This window comes from Rhinolophus hipposideros, assembly GCF_964194185.1.
Source record: "Rhinolophus hipposideros genome assembly, chromosome: 7".
Taxonomy (NCBI): Eukaryota; Metazoa; Chordata; class Mammalia; order Chiroptera; family Rhinolophidae; genus Rhinolophus; species Rhinolophus hipposideros.
Window position 1 is genome coordinate 485,395 of NC_138053.1, and position 19,482 is coordinate 504,876.

A 19,482-nucleotide genomic window follows, 5' to 3' on the forward strand; every position below is an offset into this window, starting at 1 on the left:
CATGAAAATGAAAGCAAAACAAAATGAAAAGCTGGGTAGCAATACTTATAAAACACAAAATAGACTTTAAAACAAAGACCATAACAAGAAAGAAAGAAGTAATCCCACTTCTGAGTATTTATCCAAAGAAACCCATGATGCTACTTTGAGAGGACACGTCTGTATATATATTCACTGAGGCACTATTTACAATGGCCAAGATGTTGAGGTAGCCTGGGTTCTGCTGTAGGATAAATGGATAAATAGTAGGTAGTACATATATACAATGGAATATTGCTAGGCCATAGAAGGGAATGTGTTCTTGCCGTCTGTTGCAGCATGGATGGACCTGGAGGGTCTTGTGCTGAGTAGAGTATGTCAGAAAGAAAAAGATAGATACAATGTGATTTCACTCATATGTGAAATCTAAAGAATAAAATAAACAGAAACAAACTCATAGATACAAAGAACATTTTCATGGTTTCCAGATGGGAAGGTTGGGGGACTGGGTGAAAAAGAGGAAGAAATTGAGAGAGATCCAAGATGGTGGAGTACATAAATGCTGTGCTTGTTTCATCCCATGAACACATCAAAATTACAACTAAATTATAGAACAATCAACCTACAGAACCATCTAAAGTGTAGCTGAACAGAAGTTTTATAACAAAGGAATAAAGAAGAAGCCACATCAAGATTGGTAAGAGGGTTCAAGATGTGAAACAGGCCAGCCCCAAACTTCCATGTGATGGATGAAAATTGGGAGGGGTATCTTGGCCACAGAGGTTCCCCATGGAGGAGCAAGGGACCCCAGCATCACACCAGCTCCACAGCCTGAAGTACTGATGCCAGGAAGAAGAGCCCGACAACATCTGGCTGTAAAAAACAGTGGGGACTCGGATCACCTGGGTGGGATGAAACCCAAAGTCCTCTTAAAGGGCCCATACAGATTCACTTGGAGGCACTTACCCTGGGCTCCGGCAGAGGGACAGTGACTCCAGGCGGTGTCGGAGATATACGAGGGTCAGACTGAGGTGTGTGGTTTCAAGGTGAAGGCTGGAGGATATTTGTCATTTTCCCTATGTAGGGTCCTCCTTTCATGCAGCCAGAAAGCAGGCAGTATCTTTCCTGTGTTGAGCCTTCCTCCTTGCCCATAGCCAAAACTGAATCTGAATTGGTCTGTGAGCTCAAAACTAATTTGAGATTTATGAGATACACTTTCTGAAACCAGTGTGCCCAGTTGTATGAGTTTTTCCCAGGGATTGTCCCCTCAAGATATATTCAAGGGCTTAAAGACAGACATGGAGAAAGTGAATGATTATTTTATCTCAAGTTGGAGATTTACTAGTGTAGCCGGTATGAGACTGGGACTTTCTGCCTCGGTTTTGACTGAGGAAACACTATAATAAATATCAAGATATCAAAGTGAGTATGGGAGATTCTCCCCTTCAACATCCCATATGTGAAATAAAAGACCAGATGACATGTGCAGAGAAGATGAACTCAAAAAGAGAAGAACAGAAAAGGATCATGGCCATCCCCCAAACTGCCAAATTACAGCCAAAGCAGATAGATCTAAGCTGGGAAAGGGAAGAAGAAAACAGTCTTTTTAAGATTAAACTTGCCCAAGAGGACCCAATGTAATTTTTCCAGGCAACTTTGGACTGTTAAGTGTTTGCAGGTATAACTTATCACATGTTTTTTTTGGTCTAGGTTTTAACAAAGTATTAATAAACTAAGGTTCCAAAGACATAATCAGTTTAGTAGGCCTTTGTTGTTTTAAAATCCCACCTCTCAGACAGTAGTGATGGGGAGGGTGTAAGGGGTTTCTGAGCTACTGGAAGTATTTTATTTCTTGATCCAAATGTTGAGTACATTTGTGTGTTTCTGAAAATTCAGTGAGCTGTACATTTATGAAATGTACACTTTTCTGTGTGTATGTTATGATTCAATAAAACATTTTTAAAAGGTGATTAAAATCTCAGCCCCTCTCCTGCCTGTTTGCATTTTTCCTGGAGAAATAGTTGGCAAAAAAAAAATATGAACAGCATTTATGACAGGCACAGTCTCTAACCTTGGGCCATTCTGGGAATGTGTATAGTGACATGTTTGCTGAGAAATATCTTAAATGCCACTATGGAGAATTGAAAAATAAATTATGGGTGGGCAGGACGAGCGGCACAGGCACCAAGATGTCCAACCGAGTGGTCTGCTGGGAAGCCAGTCACGCCGGGAGCTGGTACACAGCCTCAGGGCCACAGCTGAATGCACAGCTAGAAGGTTGGCTTTCACAAGTACAGTCTACAAAAAGACCTGCTAGAGCCATTATTGCACCCCATGAAGGATATACGTACTGTGGGTCTTGTGCTGCTCATGTTTACAAACAAGTGGATCCATCTATTACCCGGAGAATTTTCATCCTTGGGCCTTCTCATCATGTGCCCCTCTCTCGGTGTGCACTTTCCAGTGTGGATATATATAGGACACCTCTGTATGACCTTCGTATTGACCAAAAGATTTACGGAGAACTATGGAAGACAGGAATGTTTGAACGCATGTCTCTGCAGACAGATGAAGATGAACACAGTATTGAAATGCATTTGCCTTATACAGCTAAAGCCATGGAAAGCCATAAGGATGAGTTTACCATTATTCCTGTACTGGTTGGAGCTCTGAGTGAGTCAAAAGAACAGGAATTCGGAAAACTCTTCAGTAAATATCTAGCGGATACTAGTAATCTGTTTGTGGTTTCTTCTGATTTCTGCCATTGGGGTCAAAGGTTCCGTTACAGTTACTATGATGAATCCCAGGGGGAGATTTATAGATCCATTGAACATCTAGATAAAATGGGTATGAGTATTATAGAACAATTAGATCCTGTATCTTTTAGCAATTACTTGAAGAAATATCATAATACTATATGTGGAAGACATCCCATTGGGGTGTTATTAAATGCTATCACAGAGCTCCAGAAGAATGGAATGAATATGAGCTTTTCCTTTTTGAATTAAGCCCAGTCAAGCCAGTGTAGAAACTGGCAAGACAGTTCAGTGAGTTATGCAGCTGGAGCACTCACGGTCCACTGAAGCTCTGAGTCCTCAGGGATGCCATCTGCACATAACCATACTCTGTTCGGGATCCCAGCCCAGCCCTTACCAAGATGCTGGTCCTGGTTTGGGGGGATTCTGAAACCTCAAACTAATAGAACTTTCTTCTCTTCTTTTCTAGTAGGTGTAGTCCTTCCTTAATTTCAACTCATTACAAAATGCTTTCTAGTTTAGGGCAGTGGAAGGAAGGCTGGCATCAAATATTTTGATCAAAAAAGATGGCAGTGTAAAGGCCCAGTGTGGCAGCTTTTTGAAAGTAACTTGTAAAGCATCTACCATCTCCTAAATTTGCACTCTTTGCAGACTTGTGCACTTATACTCCGCTTTCAGAATAGTTTTGCAAATTGTACACAAACAAACAAAAAAGGTGGAAGCTTTTTAATAAAGAAATTGCATTTATAAATTATCTGTATTAGAATACAATAAATCTCCAGTTATAGTCAATTACTACCCGTGTTGTACAACAGATACCTTCTATTTTAGTTGCTAATAAAGGGCTACACAACTCAAAAAAAAAAAAAATAAATAAATAAATAAATAAATAAATTATGGACTTCTCATGTCCAATATAGCATATAAAAGCTTAGAAGTCATCACTCCTGTCCTCAAAACAAGAAAAAAACCTGAACAAACTAAAAAAGTCAACACTCTTAGACCTATCATTGAATTGAGTTCACAGTGCAAACTACTATCCCAACAATTGGAGAGAGAGACAAGTGAATGCAGAGAGTCTCAACTTAAAACAAAGCAGAAACCTCCATGAGAACCAAGTTCTGTTCATCTAGTCCAGCTTTCAACAAGAATTACAAGGCATAGTAAAGACAGAGAAAGAGAGATAGAGATAGAGAGACGGGGGGAGGAGAGAAGAGAAGAGGAGAGTTTGAAGAGACAGACAAGTATTAGAATGAGACTCTAATATAGCAGAGATGTTGGAATTATCAGACCAGGAATTTAAAACAACTATGTTTAATTTGCTAAGAGCTCTAACAGGACAAGTGGGCAACATGCAAGAACAGAAAGGTAATGTAAGCAGAGAAAAGAAAACTCTAAGAAAGAATCAAAAGGAAATGCTAGAAATCAAAAACACTGTAATAGAAATAAAGAATAACTTTATGAGCTCATTAATACCCTGGACACAGCTTAAGAAAGAATCACTGAAGAAATGTCAATAAAAACTTTCAAAACTAAAATGCAATGAGAAAAATAATGAAAAAGACAAAACAGAATATCCAAAATCTGTGGAACAATTACAAAAGGTATAACATATGAGTTCTGACCATTAAACGTTCGCGAACTCATACTAGAAAAAGTGCTACATACCTCAGTGATTAATATCGCTATGGTCACCTTCGAAGTCCTCCTCTTGGGAAGCTATGCACTGACACCAGCACCTAGTCTTCCCTTCAAAGCAATTTTGGAACTTTTTCTAGAATAGCCATCAGAGCTGTCATCATATTACCCTTGATGTCCTGAATGTCATCAAAATGTCTTCCTTTCAATATTTCCTTTATCTTTGGGTAAAGAAAGAAGTCATTGAGGGCCAGATCAGATGAGTAGGAAGGGTGTTCCAATACAGTTATTTGTTTGCTGTCTAAAAACTCCCTCACAGACAGTGCCATGTGAGCTGGTGCATTGTCGTGATGCAAGAGCCATGAGTTGTTGGTGAAAAGTTCAGGTTGTCTAACTTTTTTATGCAGCCTTTTCAACACTTCCAAATAATAAGCTTGGTTAACTGTTTAGTTGGTACAAATTCATAATGAATAATTCCTCTGATATCAAAAAGGTTAGCAAAGTTTTGCAACAAGTTCACAAACTTAATTGTCTGACCTCAGTATGTGTAATGTAAATACCAGAAAGAAAAGAAAGAAAGGAACAAAAGCATTTGAAACAGTTATGCCTGGGAACTTGCCAAAATTAATGTAGACAACTAACCATAGATCCAGGAAGCTCAAAGAACACTAAGCCAGATAAATACAAAAAAAAAAAATCTACACCTAGCCGCAACATACTCAAACTGCAGAAAATAAAAGACAAAGAGAAAATCTTGAAAGAAGCCAGAGGGGGGAAAACACCTTAGTTATAGGAGAGCAATGATAAGAATTATATCTACTTTCTCTTCAGAAATCATGTAAGCAAGGATGAAATATTTAAAATTTGAAAGAAAAAAGCACCAACATAAAATTCTGTATACAGTAAAATTATTCTTCAAAGATGAAGGTAAAATAGAGTTCCCCAAACGAAAATTGAGGGGATTTGTTGCTAATAGACCTGACTAGAAAGAGGTGTTAAAATAAATGCTTCAAAAAGAGGGATGATGATATAGGTCAGAAATTCAGATATATATGTATGTATTAGAGAATGAGTAAGTGAAGATAACATAAAATATTTTGTTTTTCTTATACTCAATTGACCTGACAGATAACAGGTTTGATTTTTTTTTCAAAATAATAAGACCAACAAGTATCAGGTGATTATAGCTTATAAATAAGTTAAATAAATTACAGCAATGTTAGGAACCAGAGGGAAAAATTTGGAGTAGTCTGAGCATTAAAATACATGAGTTAAAAACTGATAGAACTGCAAGAATAAATAGACGAATCTATTGTGTTTGGAGATATCAACACCCCTCTACCAGCAAATCATAAATACGAGAAATTACTAAGAAATTTCAGAAAATCACTACAGACATAGTTGAAATGTACAGCACCATCAGCTGGTAGATTTAATTGACATCTATAGGACACTTCATCCAACAACAGCAGAATACACATTCTTCTTAAGCTTACATGGAAATTCACCATTTTAGATCACATTCTAAGCCACAAAACACACATTAACAAATTTGAAAGAATAGAAATTATACAAAGTATGTTTTCATGGTGGAATTAAACTTAAAAATCAATAACAGAAAGATAGCTGGAAAACTCAAAATACTTGGAGATTAAATAACACATTTACAAATAACATATGGGTCAAAGAAAAAAATCTCAAAAGAAATGAAATACTTTGAATGAAAATGAAAATACACCTTATCAAAATTTGTGGAGTGCAGCAAACATAGTGCTTATAGGAAAATTTGTGACATTAAAGTATACAATATAAAACTAAAAAGCTCTGCACAGCAAAAGAAACCATCAACAAAATAAAGAGGCAACCAATTGAGTGGGAGAAGATGTTTGCAAACAACACCTCCAATAAGGGGTTAATATCCAAAATATATAAAGAACTTATACAATTCAACAGCAAAAAAGCAAACAATCCAATTAAAAACTAGGCAGAGGAGCTGAATAGATATTTCTCCAAAGAGGACATACAAATGGGCAATAGACATATGAAAAAATGCTCAACATCACTAATCATCAGAGAAATGCAAATTAAAACCACAATAAGATATTGTGGTCTCACACAGGTTAGAATGGCTATCATCAGCAAGACAAGTAATAACAAGTTATTGGAGAGGCTGTGGAGAAAAAAAAACCATCATACACTGTTGGTGGGAATGCAGACTGGTACAGCCGCTATGGAAGGCAGTGTGGAGGTTCCTCAAAAAATTAGGAATAGAATTACCATACGACCTAGCAATCCCTCTCCTGGGTATCTACCTAAAAAATCTGAAAACATTTATCCATAAAGATATATGTGCTCCTATGTTCATTGCAGCTTTATTTATGGTGGCAAAGACACGGAAACAACCAAAGTGTCCCTCAGTAGATGATTGGATAAAGATGTGGTATATACACACAATAGAATACTATTCGGCGGTAAGAAAAGATGAAATAATGCCATTTGCGACAACATGGATGGATCTTGAGATTATTATGCTAAGCAAAATAATTCAGAAAAAGTAGAGAACCATATGATTTCACTGATATGTGGTATATAAAACTGAAAACAACAAAGGAACAAGACAAACAAAAAAAGAAACAAAAACTCATAAACACAGACAATAGTTTAGTGGTTACCAGAGGGTAAGGGGGGGAGGAGTGGTAGATTAGGGGAAAAGGGATCAGATATATGGTGATGGAAGGAGAACTGACTATGGGTGGTGAACACACAATGTGATATATAGATGATGTATTACAGAATTGTACACTTGAAACCTATGTAATTTTACTAACCATTGTCACCTCCAATAAATTTTAATTAAAAAAAGACATGGTTAGAAAAAATGCATATTAGGAAATAAGAAATCTAAAATTAATAATTTAAGCTTCCACCTTTAGAAACTAGAAAAAGACAAGCAAATTAAATCCATAATAAGCAGAAGAAAAGAAATAGCAAAAATTAGAGCAAAAATCAATAAACTTGAAATTATGAAATCAATAAAGAAAATCATCATAGCCAAATGCTGGTTCTTTGAAAAGATCAATAAAACTGACCAACCTTTAGCCAGGTTAAGTAAGAAAAAAAAAGAGAAAAGATACAAATTATTAGTATCAAACATGAAAGAGAACATTAAAAAATTATAAAGGAATATTATTAACAATTCTATGTCCACAAATTAGATAGGTAGATAAAACGACCAATTCCTTAAAGACACAATTTACTAAGCTCACACAAGGAGAACTAGATCATCTAAATAAGTCTATATTTTAAAAGTTAAATCAATAATTAATAACCTTCCAATCAGAAATCACTGGGTCCAGAGAGGTTCACTACTAAATTCCACCAAACCTTTAGGGAATAAAGTATACCAATTCTCAGAGGATAGAAGAAGAGGGAATACTTCCTAACTCATTATATCAGACCAGCATTACCCTAATACGAAAACTACACAAAGAAATTAAAAAGTACAGATCAATATTTCTCATGAACATAGATGCCAAAGTCCTTAACAAAATATTAGCAAATTAAATCCAGCAATGTATAAGAATTGCACAACACAAACAAGTGGTATTTCTTCCAGGTATGGAAGGCTGATACAACATAGGAAAATCAATTAATTAATTAAATGAATAACTCATCAACTAGCTAAAGAAAAATTACATAATTATATCAATGCATGCAGAAAAAGTTGACAAAGCCAAAAATCATTCATGATAATAAAAAAGCCTCTCATTAAAATAGGAATAGAAGGAACTTCCTCAATTTAATAAGGAATATCTACAAAAAGCCTGCAGTTAATGTCAATGGTGAGAAACTAGATACCTTCATGACAAGTTTGGAACCAAGGTAAAGATGTCTGCTCACATCATTACTATTCAACATCATACTGGAAGTCTAACTAAAGCAATAAGACAGGAAAGGAAATTAAAGGTTTGCAGATTTCAAAAAAATAAAACTCTTTATGTGATTATCTATGTAGAAAAAAAAAGAGCCAAGAAACTCCTGGAACTAATAAGCAATTATAACAAGGTTGCAAAATAACCATTTGCAATGATATGGATGGACCTAGAGAACATTATGCTAAGTGAAATAAGACAGAGAAAGACAAATACCATATGATCTCACTTATAGAATATGAAGAACAGAATAAATGAGCAAGCTAATCAGAATCAGTCTCAGAGATATAGAGAAAAAACTGAAGGTTGCTAAATGGGAGGAGGAGTGGGGACGAGGGAGAAGGTGAAGGGATTAGAAAGCACAATTTGTAACCACAATATTGCCACAAGGATACAAAAGAAAGTTTGGGGAATATAATCAATAATGTTATAAAAATTTTGTAGGGTGTCAGATTGGCACTTGTCTTATTAGGGAGACCACTTCATGGATGGTGTAGATGCCTGACCACTGCTCTGTACACCTGAAGCTGAATAATATTGAATGTCAACTATAATTTAATATATATATGTGTATATATATATATATGTATATATATATATATATACACATACATATATATGGTTACAGGATGTGGAGCACAGCATGGGGGATAGAGTCAATGGAACTGTAGCAGCTATATACGATGTCAGAGGGGTAGTAGATAGGAGGAGGAGGGTTATCACTTTGTGAGGGGATTAAATGTCTAACTATTACATTGTTTTGTACACCTAAAACTAATTTTTTTAAAAGTTAATTGTTTTCTTATATACAAGCAAAAAACAATTAGAATTTGAGTTAAACACACAATAGCATTCAAGAGAATGAGAAGACAAGCCACAGACCAGAAGAAAATATTTGCAAAAACATATCTGATAAAGAACTGTTATCCTAAATATACAGAGAACTCTTAAAACTCAACAAGAAAAAAAAATCCAATTTAAAAATGGATCAAAGGAGGCGATCCAAGATAGCAGAGTAGATAACACTGTGCTTGCTTCCTTCTATGAACAAATTAAACTTACAACTAAATTACAAAACAACCAGTCTTGAGAACCATCTGGAGTCTGGCTGAAAGGAAGTTTTATAACAAAGGGTATAAAAAAGAAGCCACATTGAGACTGGTAGGCAGGCTGGAAACACAGAATGGGCCCCAAACCTCCATGTGGCAGTTGAGAACCAGGAGGGATATCTCAGCTATGCAGATTTTACCCCAGAGAAGAAAGGGACCCCAGCCCCACACTGGCCTCTACAACCCAGAGCACTGGTGCCAGGAATAGGACCCCACAACATCTGGCTGTACAAAACAGTGGGGATTCTGACAAACCAAGTGGGATGGAAGACAGCGGGAAACACAGATGTCCTCTTAAAGGGCCCATGCACAGACTATCTCAATTCCAGGCACTCACCTTGGGCTCCAAAGGAGGGACAGTAACTCCTCTATGGGACGTCCTGAGAGTCCTGAATGAGAGACCATGGAAGGGAGGGCCCGCACCAGTAGAAGCTCTGCTACATCTATCGGCCGCTCCCATTCAATTACAAGTTACCACCAGTGAGACTCTGGTAAAGCCAGGCTACGGCAGAAATGGAAACATTTCTGGGGTTGTTGGAGACATAGGGAGGACAGACTGAGTTTTGTGACTTAGGGACAAGGGCTGAAGGACAGTTGACATTTTACCTGTGAGAGGTCTTACTCCTCCTGTTCAGCCAGCAGGCAGGTGCTGTCTTTCGTGTTGTTGAGCCCTCCCCTTACATTTACAGCCAAATCTGAATCTAATTGGTCTGGTGAGCTTGTCATGCAGGGTGTCATGCGGGGTCTCTGGTCCCGCTCCCCACATAAGAACGCAGGACATGGTGAGGCCAAAAAGGAACACCCACGGAGCCATAGATAGGGGGTTCATACCATTATAGTCTTGCTGGCGGCTGGGATGGAGACACAGGAAGCAGGAGCCACACAATCTGCAATCCACACTCCGCCGCTTGCTAGCATAGCCATGGCAGTTATGTCAGTGGCTAACGGCTCATGGGTAACAGCTGATGGCCAACTAGTCACAGCTGATGGCCATCTACTACCTGAGCTAGCACCTTCCAGGACAAGAGCCTGGAAACTACTCTCTGGGGCTCTGTCCCCACACTCCACCCCTATAGGGTCTCACCTCACAAACTATGTGACAAGCGTCTTCCGTGAGGGTCCCTGTGCCATATTAGCCTATCGGCACCTACGGGCTGAAAGAAATAGCAGTATTAGGAACCAATAATGGCAAATCCTTTCTATCTGGGAGGCTACACGCTAGCTTTTTGTCCTGGGAAAGGAGGGTCGCTGCCGCTGGCACCTTTCCCAGTTTGTGGTACCAGACCTTTATGGCAGTGCTTGGGATCCCTTGCGTAGTTTCAACATGTAACAGAACGGGATCCCATAATAGGCCATAGTGAGAGCACATAGGTTCCCTGCAAAACCATCCCGGTATCGGGACCTCCGTATACTACAGTTACTTGCGGTGGCCACTCGGCCACCACCCCTGGTGTCACTTACAAATCATGAGTCAAACCAGCCCCCCATGGGGCTATTAGGCCCAACCATCGACAGTGGGGGCTTTTGACCTGCTAGGGCAAAGTCCGTTGCTGCCGTTCCCCTGCTTTCAAGCATGTGAGTGTTGCCAGCAAAATGTTTCCATTTCTGCCGTAGCCTGGCTTTAACAGAGTCTCACTGGTGGTAACTTGTAATTGAATGGGAGTGGCTGTTCGATGTAGCAGAGCTTCTACTGGTGCCGGTCCTCCCTTCCGTGGTCTCTCATTCAGGACTCTCAGGACATCCCATAGACGCGAGGCCCAGTCACGCATCGTGGGAGGGTGTTTTGACACCCGGAGACCTTGCTTCAAAAGGCCGTTGTAGCTTTCAATCATGCCAGCTGCTTGTGGGTTATACGGAGCATGAAACAACCATTGCACGTCCATCCTGGCAGCCCAGCACTGCACCTCTTGCCCCGTAAAATGGGTACCCCTGTCACTTTCAATGACTTGGGGGAGCCCATAGAGGGAGCAGCTGTGTAAGAGCGACGACTGTATGCCGCTGATCCGCGGCCAGACACGGCCAAGCAAACATCAACCCCATAGCAGTGTCCACTGTTGTAAATGCGTATATTGCACTACGGGCCTTTGGCAGGGGTCCAATGTCATCCACTTGCCAGCGAGTGAGGGGCACCCATCCTCGCATAATCTGCTGTGTCTCCCAGGGGAGGCTCCGCCTTTGGGGGCTGTCCTGGGCACAGACGGCACAGTCATAGCAGGCATCTGCTATCTCCTGCCATTTCAAAGGCAGACCCCAGCGTCTGCTCACCTGCCACATGGTTTGGCAATTTCCCACGCAGCCAATGGGCCACATCAGTGGCAGGAGCCCGTTCTAACCATCAGACCCGTGCTAGGGCATCTGCTCCATCATTATCTGGGGAGACTAAGGGGGAGTGACCTGTGACATGTATTGGGGTCACCTCCTTTCTCTGCCCTAGATCCCAGAGATCCTGCCACATGGCTTGACCCCACAGTGGACGGTGTCCTACCAACATGTTTTGGTGTTTCCACATAGGGAGCCACAATGTTAGGCCCTGGAACACCGCCCAGCTGTCAGTACAAATAACTAGTCAGTACAAATAACAGTACAAATAACTAGTCAGTACAAATAACTAGGGGCCCAGGCTCGTGGCTGATTACCATCCACACAGCCCGTAGCTCAGCCCACTGGCTGCTCTGGCCCACCCCAGTATCAAACCAAATGGTGTCTGTTTGGGGTTGCACACCAATAGCCGTCCAAACAGCTGCAGTCCCTTGGCTAGAACCATTGGTAAACCAATCATCCTCGGGTACTGGAGGCTGTCCTTCTTTGTAGGACGAGGGCTCCAAGTCCTCTCCTCTAGGCAGAGCGCTTGGCTCAGCCCGGCCTACAGGCTCTACATGCCCCAGGACCTGTTGTAGCTCTGTGCTCAAAGGGCTTGAACTAAGGGTGCTACGTTGCTCCAAGCAGGCACCCCACTTGGCGAAGGTGGTGGTCTGTGCCACCCCCGTTTTGGGTTCCTGGGTCCATGTATGGACCCACCCCTGGACAGGATAGGTTGTTCGAACCACTACCCGTGTCGTTCCTGTAATGGCTTCTGTGGCCACTAGGGCTGCGTACACAGTAGCCAGCTGTTTCTCTATTAGAGAGTAGCTAACTTCCACTCCTTTCCACAATTGGGACCAAAATCCAACTGGCAACCGGAGACACTCCTGCTGTTGCCAGAGGCCCCAACCGTACCCCTCTTGGGTTACGTGAATATCAAGTTCAAATGGGCGGCCGGGGTCCACTACTTGCAGAGCCCGTGCCTGCTGCACTGTTTCATGGCAACATAGGCTTGCTCTATAGCCTCTGTCCAATCCCATGAGGCCCCCTTTTTTATCATATTGTACAAGGGCCTTGCCATTTGTGCTAAATGGAGTACAAACGCCCGCCAATATCCTAGCAGTCCCAAATACGTCTGCAGTTGGGAGACCTTGGTCAGCCGGGGAAAGGCTTGTATCTTATCAATAATCGCCTCAGGTATAACCTTTGTCTTACCCGACCACACAACACCCAAAAACTTAACAGATAAGCCAGGGCCTTGGATCTTTTCCTCATTCACTGCCCGGCCGCGTGACTTCAGGTGGCGGAGAAGAGAAGGAGCTGCTTGCTCTAAATCTGAAAGAGAATCAGATGTTAATAGAATATCATCAACATAATGAAACAAGGCCACGGAGGATGCGTGATCCCATTGTGCCAAATCCTGGGCTACAAGCCCGTGGGAGATAGTGGGGCTGTGTAAGTATCTTTGCGGAAGGACTTGAAAAGTCCTCTGCCGCCCGTCCCAAGTAAAAGCAAACTGTTCTTGACACTCGGGTGCAATGTCAATGGAGAAAAAAGCATTGGCCAAGTCCACTACATAGTGATATGTTCCCAGGCGGACAGATGATCCATCAAATCGTGTATTGAAGGCACTGCCACGTGCAAAGGTAGCGTCACCTTATTTAAATCCCTCTAGTCCACAGTCATTCACCAGGTCCCATCTGGCTTCTTGACAGGCCATACTGGGGAGTTAAAGGGACTGTGCGCCGGCCTCACAATATGTGCCTTCTCCAATTCCAATACTGTATGACCAATCTCCTCCTGCCCTCCTGGCAGGCGGTACTGTCGCACTGAAACCACGCACCAGGGCTGCGGCAACACTTGAGGAGAGTGGTGAGCATGCCCGTATGTCACTGCTTTCACCACCCGAATCCGGAGACAGAACTCTTCAACCAAAGTCTGTAAACTGAGGCCATGTAGCACGTCCACCCCTAGAATATACTCCGAAACAGGGAGACATGAACCTTGTAGGTATGAGGGGGAAGTCTTCCTATACCCAGTGGTAAGGAAACAGCTTTTACAGTCACAGTCGTTCCCCCGTAGCCATCAATGCAGATTGCTGGTCCGGGGAACAGTTCTGGGTTCCCATAAACAAGACTGCAGTCTGTGCCAGTGTCAACTAGGGCCAAAACCCTCTGCACATTAGAAGGGGACCAATGTATGGACAGTTCCACGTGGGGCCTCCGGTCCCTGCTTGTCCCCTCTGACCGGGTACCTTGGCCCCACCCCTAATCAAGCTGAAAAGAGTTGGCCTCAAGCGGCCACATGAAGTCCTAGAGGGACACGGGTCGTGCTTTCCCAGACTTCTCCTTTAGGCTTAGGAATTGCTGTTCTGGACGCAGCTGTTTCCAAAGTTCCAGCAGATGTGCATTGGGTTTTCGGTCTATCTTCTCCCGATCGATCCCTGCTGCCACGAGATCAGGCCTCATCTGTGCGCGTGTTACTCTCTGAGGCCCATGACCTCTCCCCTTTACCTTTGGTTTGGGCTTTCAGGTCTCAACTGCGTGGACCTCCTGTCTTAACTTCCTTCGCCTCCGGCTTTCAACATCCCCTAGGGTGGCGATGGCAGTTGTAACTTCATGGATCCGTCGCCCCACATAAGGCATTAAGAATGGCAAACAAGGATCCAAAAGCACTCGCAGGTGCAGTATCCAAAACCAGATCTCTCATGCTGGTTGTAAAAAGCTCATCATCTGGCCCCTGCATATTAGGGGTGAAAATAGCATGTCTCATACCCATTTCACAGATGGTTTGAGTAAGTTCCTCATATGACTGCCATTGACTCGCAGTGTCTGGCAGCTCACCAGCCTGTCCCCATACTGTGCATCCCACAGCAGTGAGTCACTCTATTAGAGTGTGGTAGCCCTGGTCTTGGACCAACCTATGGCAGTTCTGTAACCTTTGTCGCAGGGATGGATGCACTGTCACAAAGGCTAGCTTTTCTATCTCACCTAGAGAATGTTGTCTGCTCCCTCATCCCATAAACGTACTAGCCAAATCGAGACTGGCTCTCCAGGGCGCTGTCGGCACTGCCTCTCCAGCTCCTGCAACTCAGTGGGAGGGTAAGGGGTGTAGTTTGTGAACTCAGTCACAGCTGGGTTGCCGGCAGCAATGTCCCCGGGATCAAAAGTTGCTCATGTTTTACCTTTTGTTTCAAGATTGGCCGGTCTTGGGGGTTGGGAGCTACATTGTCTCCACTCGCTTCCTCTGCCTCTGCCTCAGAGTCTCCACTGTGGGGCCCTCTTCTAACAGGCGGACCCGAGCTTCCAGCGCCTCCAACCGGGACAACTGGTCCGGCACCTGTGCTATTCCAGCAAGCTCTTCCTCTGAGTTATGATGCAAGGCTGTGAGGAACATCCAGCCCACGTGGCCAGCTATACCCTTTGCCTCCTCCGGCATCCGCTCAGCCAGAGCCTGCAGGGCCCTCTCCACGCTGGCTGGAGAGCCGTCCATGTCCTCCCACCCCTCCTCTGAGGTCTAACTCCTGAGAACAGTGGCCACCGGACACCACACACTGTGTGGGGGCCACATGTGCTCCTGCCCAGAGTCAGACTCCATTCCTACCTGGTCGGAATCCTGCTCACCGTGCCAGGTGTCTGAGTGGGTGGTGGCCTCGGTGTATAATGTCTACAATCCTTGGAGCCTACAGCAGAAGCAGATCACCAAAAGGAATGCAATGCCTTCCATGGACAAGAGGGTGGTTGTGCCATCTGGAGACTTGAGTCTCCCAGGCAGACGGCACCTCCCGCTCCCGGCGCCGCTCCTCACGGGCCTCTCGAAGCTGAGCTCTCACAAGTATAAACTCCTCCATTACCCTTCTGGGCATTCTGGTCAGCGCCATATACTGCTCGCTGCGCCATGTGTCACGCGGGAAGGATACACACTAGCTTTTTGTCCTGGGAAAGGAGGGTCACTGCCACCGGCATCTTTCCCGGTTTCTGGTACCAGACCTCTATGGCAGTGCTTGGCGTCCCTTGCAGTTTCAACATGTAACAGAACAGGGGACCCCATAATAGGCCACTGAGAGCACATAGGTTCCCCGCAAAATCATCCCAGTATCAGGACCTCCATATACCATAGTCACTTGTGGTGGCAGTTGGGCCACCACCCTGCTTTAACTGCATCCCCCAAATTTTGGTAGGATGTATTTTCATTCTCATTTGTTTCTATGTATCTTTTGCTCTCTCCTCTTATTTCTTCTTTGACCTGGTCGTTCTTTAAAAGTATCTTGTTTAATCTCCACCTATTTGTGTTTTTTTCTGCTTTCTTTTTGCACTTGATATCCAATTTCAAAGCCTTGTGATCAGAGAATATGCTATCAATCTTCTTCAATTAGCTGAGGTGAGTTTTATGTCCCAATTTATGGTGTATCTTTGAGAATGTTCCATGTACACTAGAAAAAAATGTATAGTCTGATGTTTTAGGATGAAGTGCTCCATAAAAGTCAATTATGGGGCCGGCCCGGTGGCTCAGGCGGTTGGAGCTCTGTGCTCCTAACTCCAAAGGCTGCTGGTTCGATTCCCACATGGGCCAGTGGGCTCTCAACCACAGGGTTGCTGGTTTAACTCCTCGAGTCCCGCAAGGGATGGTGGGCTCCGCCCCCTGCAACTAAGATTGAACACGGCACCTTAAGCTGAGCTGCCACTGAGCTCCCGAATGGCTCAGTTGGTTGGAGCTCGTTTTCTCAACCACAAGGTTGCCGGTTTGACTCCCACAAGGGATGGTGGGCTGTGCCCCCTGCAACTAGCAACGGCAACTGGACCTGGAGCTGAGCTGCGCCCTCCGCACCTAGGACTTTCAGGACAACAACTTGAAGCTGAACGGCACCCTCCACAACTGAGATTGAAAGGACAACAACTTGACTTGGAAAAAAGGCCTGGAAGTACACACTGTTCCCCAATAAAGTCCTGCTCCCCTTCCCCAATAAAAAAAGAAAAAAATCTTTAAAAAAAAAGAGTCAATTATGTCCATTTCATCTAATGTGTCATTTAGGGCTGCTATTTTATTATTTATTTTCTGTTTGAATGATCTATCCATAGATGTCAATGATGTATTGACAGCTAGGATAATTGTATTTTGGTCAATTTCTCCCTTTAGTTCTGTTAGTAGTTGCTTGGTATATTTTGGTGCTCCCTGATTGGGGGCATAAATACTGATGACTGTTATGACTTGTTGTATACCCTTTACCATTATGAAATGTCCATCTTTCTCTCTTGTTATCTTTTTTTATCCTGAAGTCTGTTTCATCTGATATCACTATGACTACATCTGATTTTTTCTGGATACCATTTGTTTGGAGTGTTAATTTCCACGCTTTCACTTTGAGTCTATGTTTGTCCTTGTAGCTGAGATGTCTCTTGGAGACAGCATATGGTTGGCTTTAGTTTCTTGATCCAATCTGCTACTCTGTGCCTTTTTATTGGTGAGTTCAGTCCATTTACATTTAGAGTGATTGTTGATATGTGAAAATTTCTTATCATTCTATCTTTAGTGTTCTGGTAACACTGTGTCTCCATTGTTTCTTTGCCTTTTTGTTGCTGTCTATTATATTGTGTAGTGGTATTCTATGATTTTTCCCTCTGTTTCTTCTTTTATTATGTTATATATTTCAGTTCTGGATTTCTTTTTGTGTGGTTACCTTTAAGTTTATGTAAAAGAAAGTTTGATATGTAGAGTATTCCATTTTCTTCAGCATGCTTACTTTCTCCATTCCCATATTCCGGTTCAGGCCTATTGTCCCCTTTTTTTGTTTTGCTTACCACAAATTCTCCCTGTTGATGGTGGTCTAATAGGTTCCTTTAGTATTTCTTGTAGTGCAGGTCATGTATTAGAAAATTCCTTCAGCTTCTGTATGTCTGGAAAGGTCTTTGTTCCTCCTTCATATCTAAAGGATATCTTTGCTGGATATATTATTCTTGGCTCATAATTTCTCTCTTTCAATAGTTTGAATATTTGGTTCCACTCCCTCCTGGCTTATAGAGTTTCTCCTGAAAAATCTGATGATAATCTAATGGACTTTCCTTTGTAGGTGACTGTCTTCTTTCCCCTGGCTGCTTTGAGGATTCTTTGTTTGTCATTGGTTTTTGACAACTTTAATACAATGTGCCTTGGAGAAGGCCTGTTGGGGTTGGGGTAATTAGGTGTTCTATTTGCTTCTTGGATTGGAGGATCCAGTTCTTTCCACAAGTTTGGGAAGTTCTCGTCGACTATTTGTTTGAATGTTCCCTTCTCTCTTTCTTCTCCTTTTGGTATACTAATTATTCTTATGTTGCTTTTTCTGATGGAGTCAGAAAGTTCTTATAATAGAGTTCTTTCATTTCTTTTAAGTCTCAAGTCTCTTTCTTCTTCCGTCCGTGTCATTTCCAAGTTTCTATCTTCGATGTCACTGACTCTTTCCTCCATCTAGTCAACTCTGCTACCTAAGCTGGCTATTTAATTTTTCATTTCTTTTATTGAGTTCTTAATCTCCAGAAATTCTATTTGGTTCCTTTTTAAAATTTCGATCTCTTTGGTTCATGTTTTTCTTTGATTGTGTTTCTGAGTTCATTAAACTGCCTGTCTGTGTTTTCTTGAATCTCGTTGAATTGTTTAAGAACTGCAATCTTGAATTCTCTGTTATTTAAGTCACATATTTCCATATCTTTAAGTTCATTTTCTGGAGTCTTTATTTTCTTTTTAAGCTGTCTTGTTGCCCTGGTTATTCATGATTTGATTTATTATTTCTGTTCCTAGACATCTACAGGAGTGAGTTCTGCAACAGGTTGATAGAAAGAGGTCTTTCTTTTTTTTTCCCTGTAGGTATTGGTAGAATGTTGTATTTTCTCTCTGAATGCAGCCTTTTATTCTCTCTCACACTTTGGTGTTGTTTTCTCTGCACTATTCCAGCTTCTCACACAATAGGGGGATTCCCTGCAAGGCGGGCTTTTCCTCTGTGAACAGTTGGCCTTGGTCATAGGGCATCATCTCCGTGGGGGAATGTGGAGAGCTTCTGAAGTTCCAAAGCTTTTCCTGCCCCAGATTCAGAGCCTGCGTGCTTCAGCAACTCTGTTTACTCCTGCAGGGATCGGCCCAGATAGGTGAGGACAGGGGCACGGTAGGTTTTGAGATGTGGCCAGAGCAATGGCAGCAATCACCACCACAGCCAGTCTTGCTTCCACAATTCGTTCCCCTTTGCCAGAACCAGTTGGGCTGCGAGTTTGTGTCTGTGGACCACAGTTCTCAGAACTGCAAATATTCTGTTCTTTTGATCTGACACTGCTATTATTCCACTTCTAGCACTGGGCAGATGGGGGCAGGGAGAGCTCTGGGAGAGTAGGGAGAGTCCGGCTAGGCTCAGAGCCTAAGGCTTCCTTTCTCTGCTCGGCAGTGAGGGCTTAAACTACCGTTTTCAACCTTTTTCCCTCAGTCTTTGCTTCAAAGTCTCTGCCATGAGCGTTGGGTTCAGCCGTGTTATATGCTGCCCCCTCAGCCCTGTGGGCCATAAGCAGAGCCCTAGCAGTCCGAGTTCTCTCTCCTGCAGCTGCGGTAGTTCCGGGATGCAGCGAGGTTGGAGCACCAAGTTAGATCTGCATTCTGAGCCTGCTCGGTCCCATCTGCGCACTTGTCCCTTCCCTCCACTCCCGCTCGTGCAATTCGCCCACCTGGAGGTGAATTCAGTAGAGTGCCTCTTAGTCTTGCCTGTCTGCTGTGCAGGGAATCCTTTGTGGAGTTACTGTTGTTCAATTTGTT

At 42.7% G+C, this 19,482-nt stretch overlaps 3 protein-coding genes across 8 annotated transcripts in view; 2 read left to right on the plus strand and 1 right to left on the minus strand.

The window, feature by feature from the left end:
- SEPTIN14 (septin 14) overlaps positions 1–19,482 on the minus strand; it is a gene marked incomplete at both ends in the record, with an annotated part of 390,465 nt that overhangs the window by 232,367 nt on the left and 138,616 nt on the right. The window lies entirely within an intron of this gene.
- The window catches only part of LOC308499501 (small ribosomal subunit protein uS17m), a 119,812-nt gene that overhangs the window by 73,019 nt on the left and 27,311 nt on the right, over positions 1–19,482 (plus strand). Inside the window, exon 6 of one of the 6 annotated variants that reach the window (XM_081053010.1) lies at positions 15,007–15,141. The exons of the other annotated variants lie outside the window; for them this stretch is intronic. Within the exon in view, the coding sequence (XP_080909136.1) occupies positions 15,007–15,104 (98 nt within the window). The 3' untranslated portion in view covers positions 15,105–15,141. Of the gene's footprint in view, positions 1–15,006; positions 15,142–19,482 lie in introns of those variants that run through there. 6 annotated transcript variants of the gene reach the window in all.
- Positions 2,169–4,059, plus strand: LOC308499718 (protein MEMO1-like; the record flags this gene model as incomplete). The annotated part of the gene is made up of 1 exon (XM_081053545.1): positions 2,169–4,059. The coding sequence occupies one exon, from the start codon at positions 2,169–2,171 to the stop codon at positions 2,985–2,987; it is 819 nt and encodes a 272-aa protein (XP_080909671.1). The 3' UTR covers positions 2,988–4,059.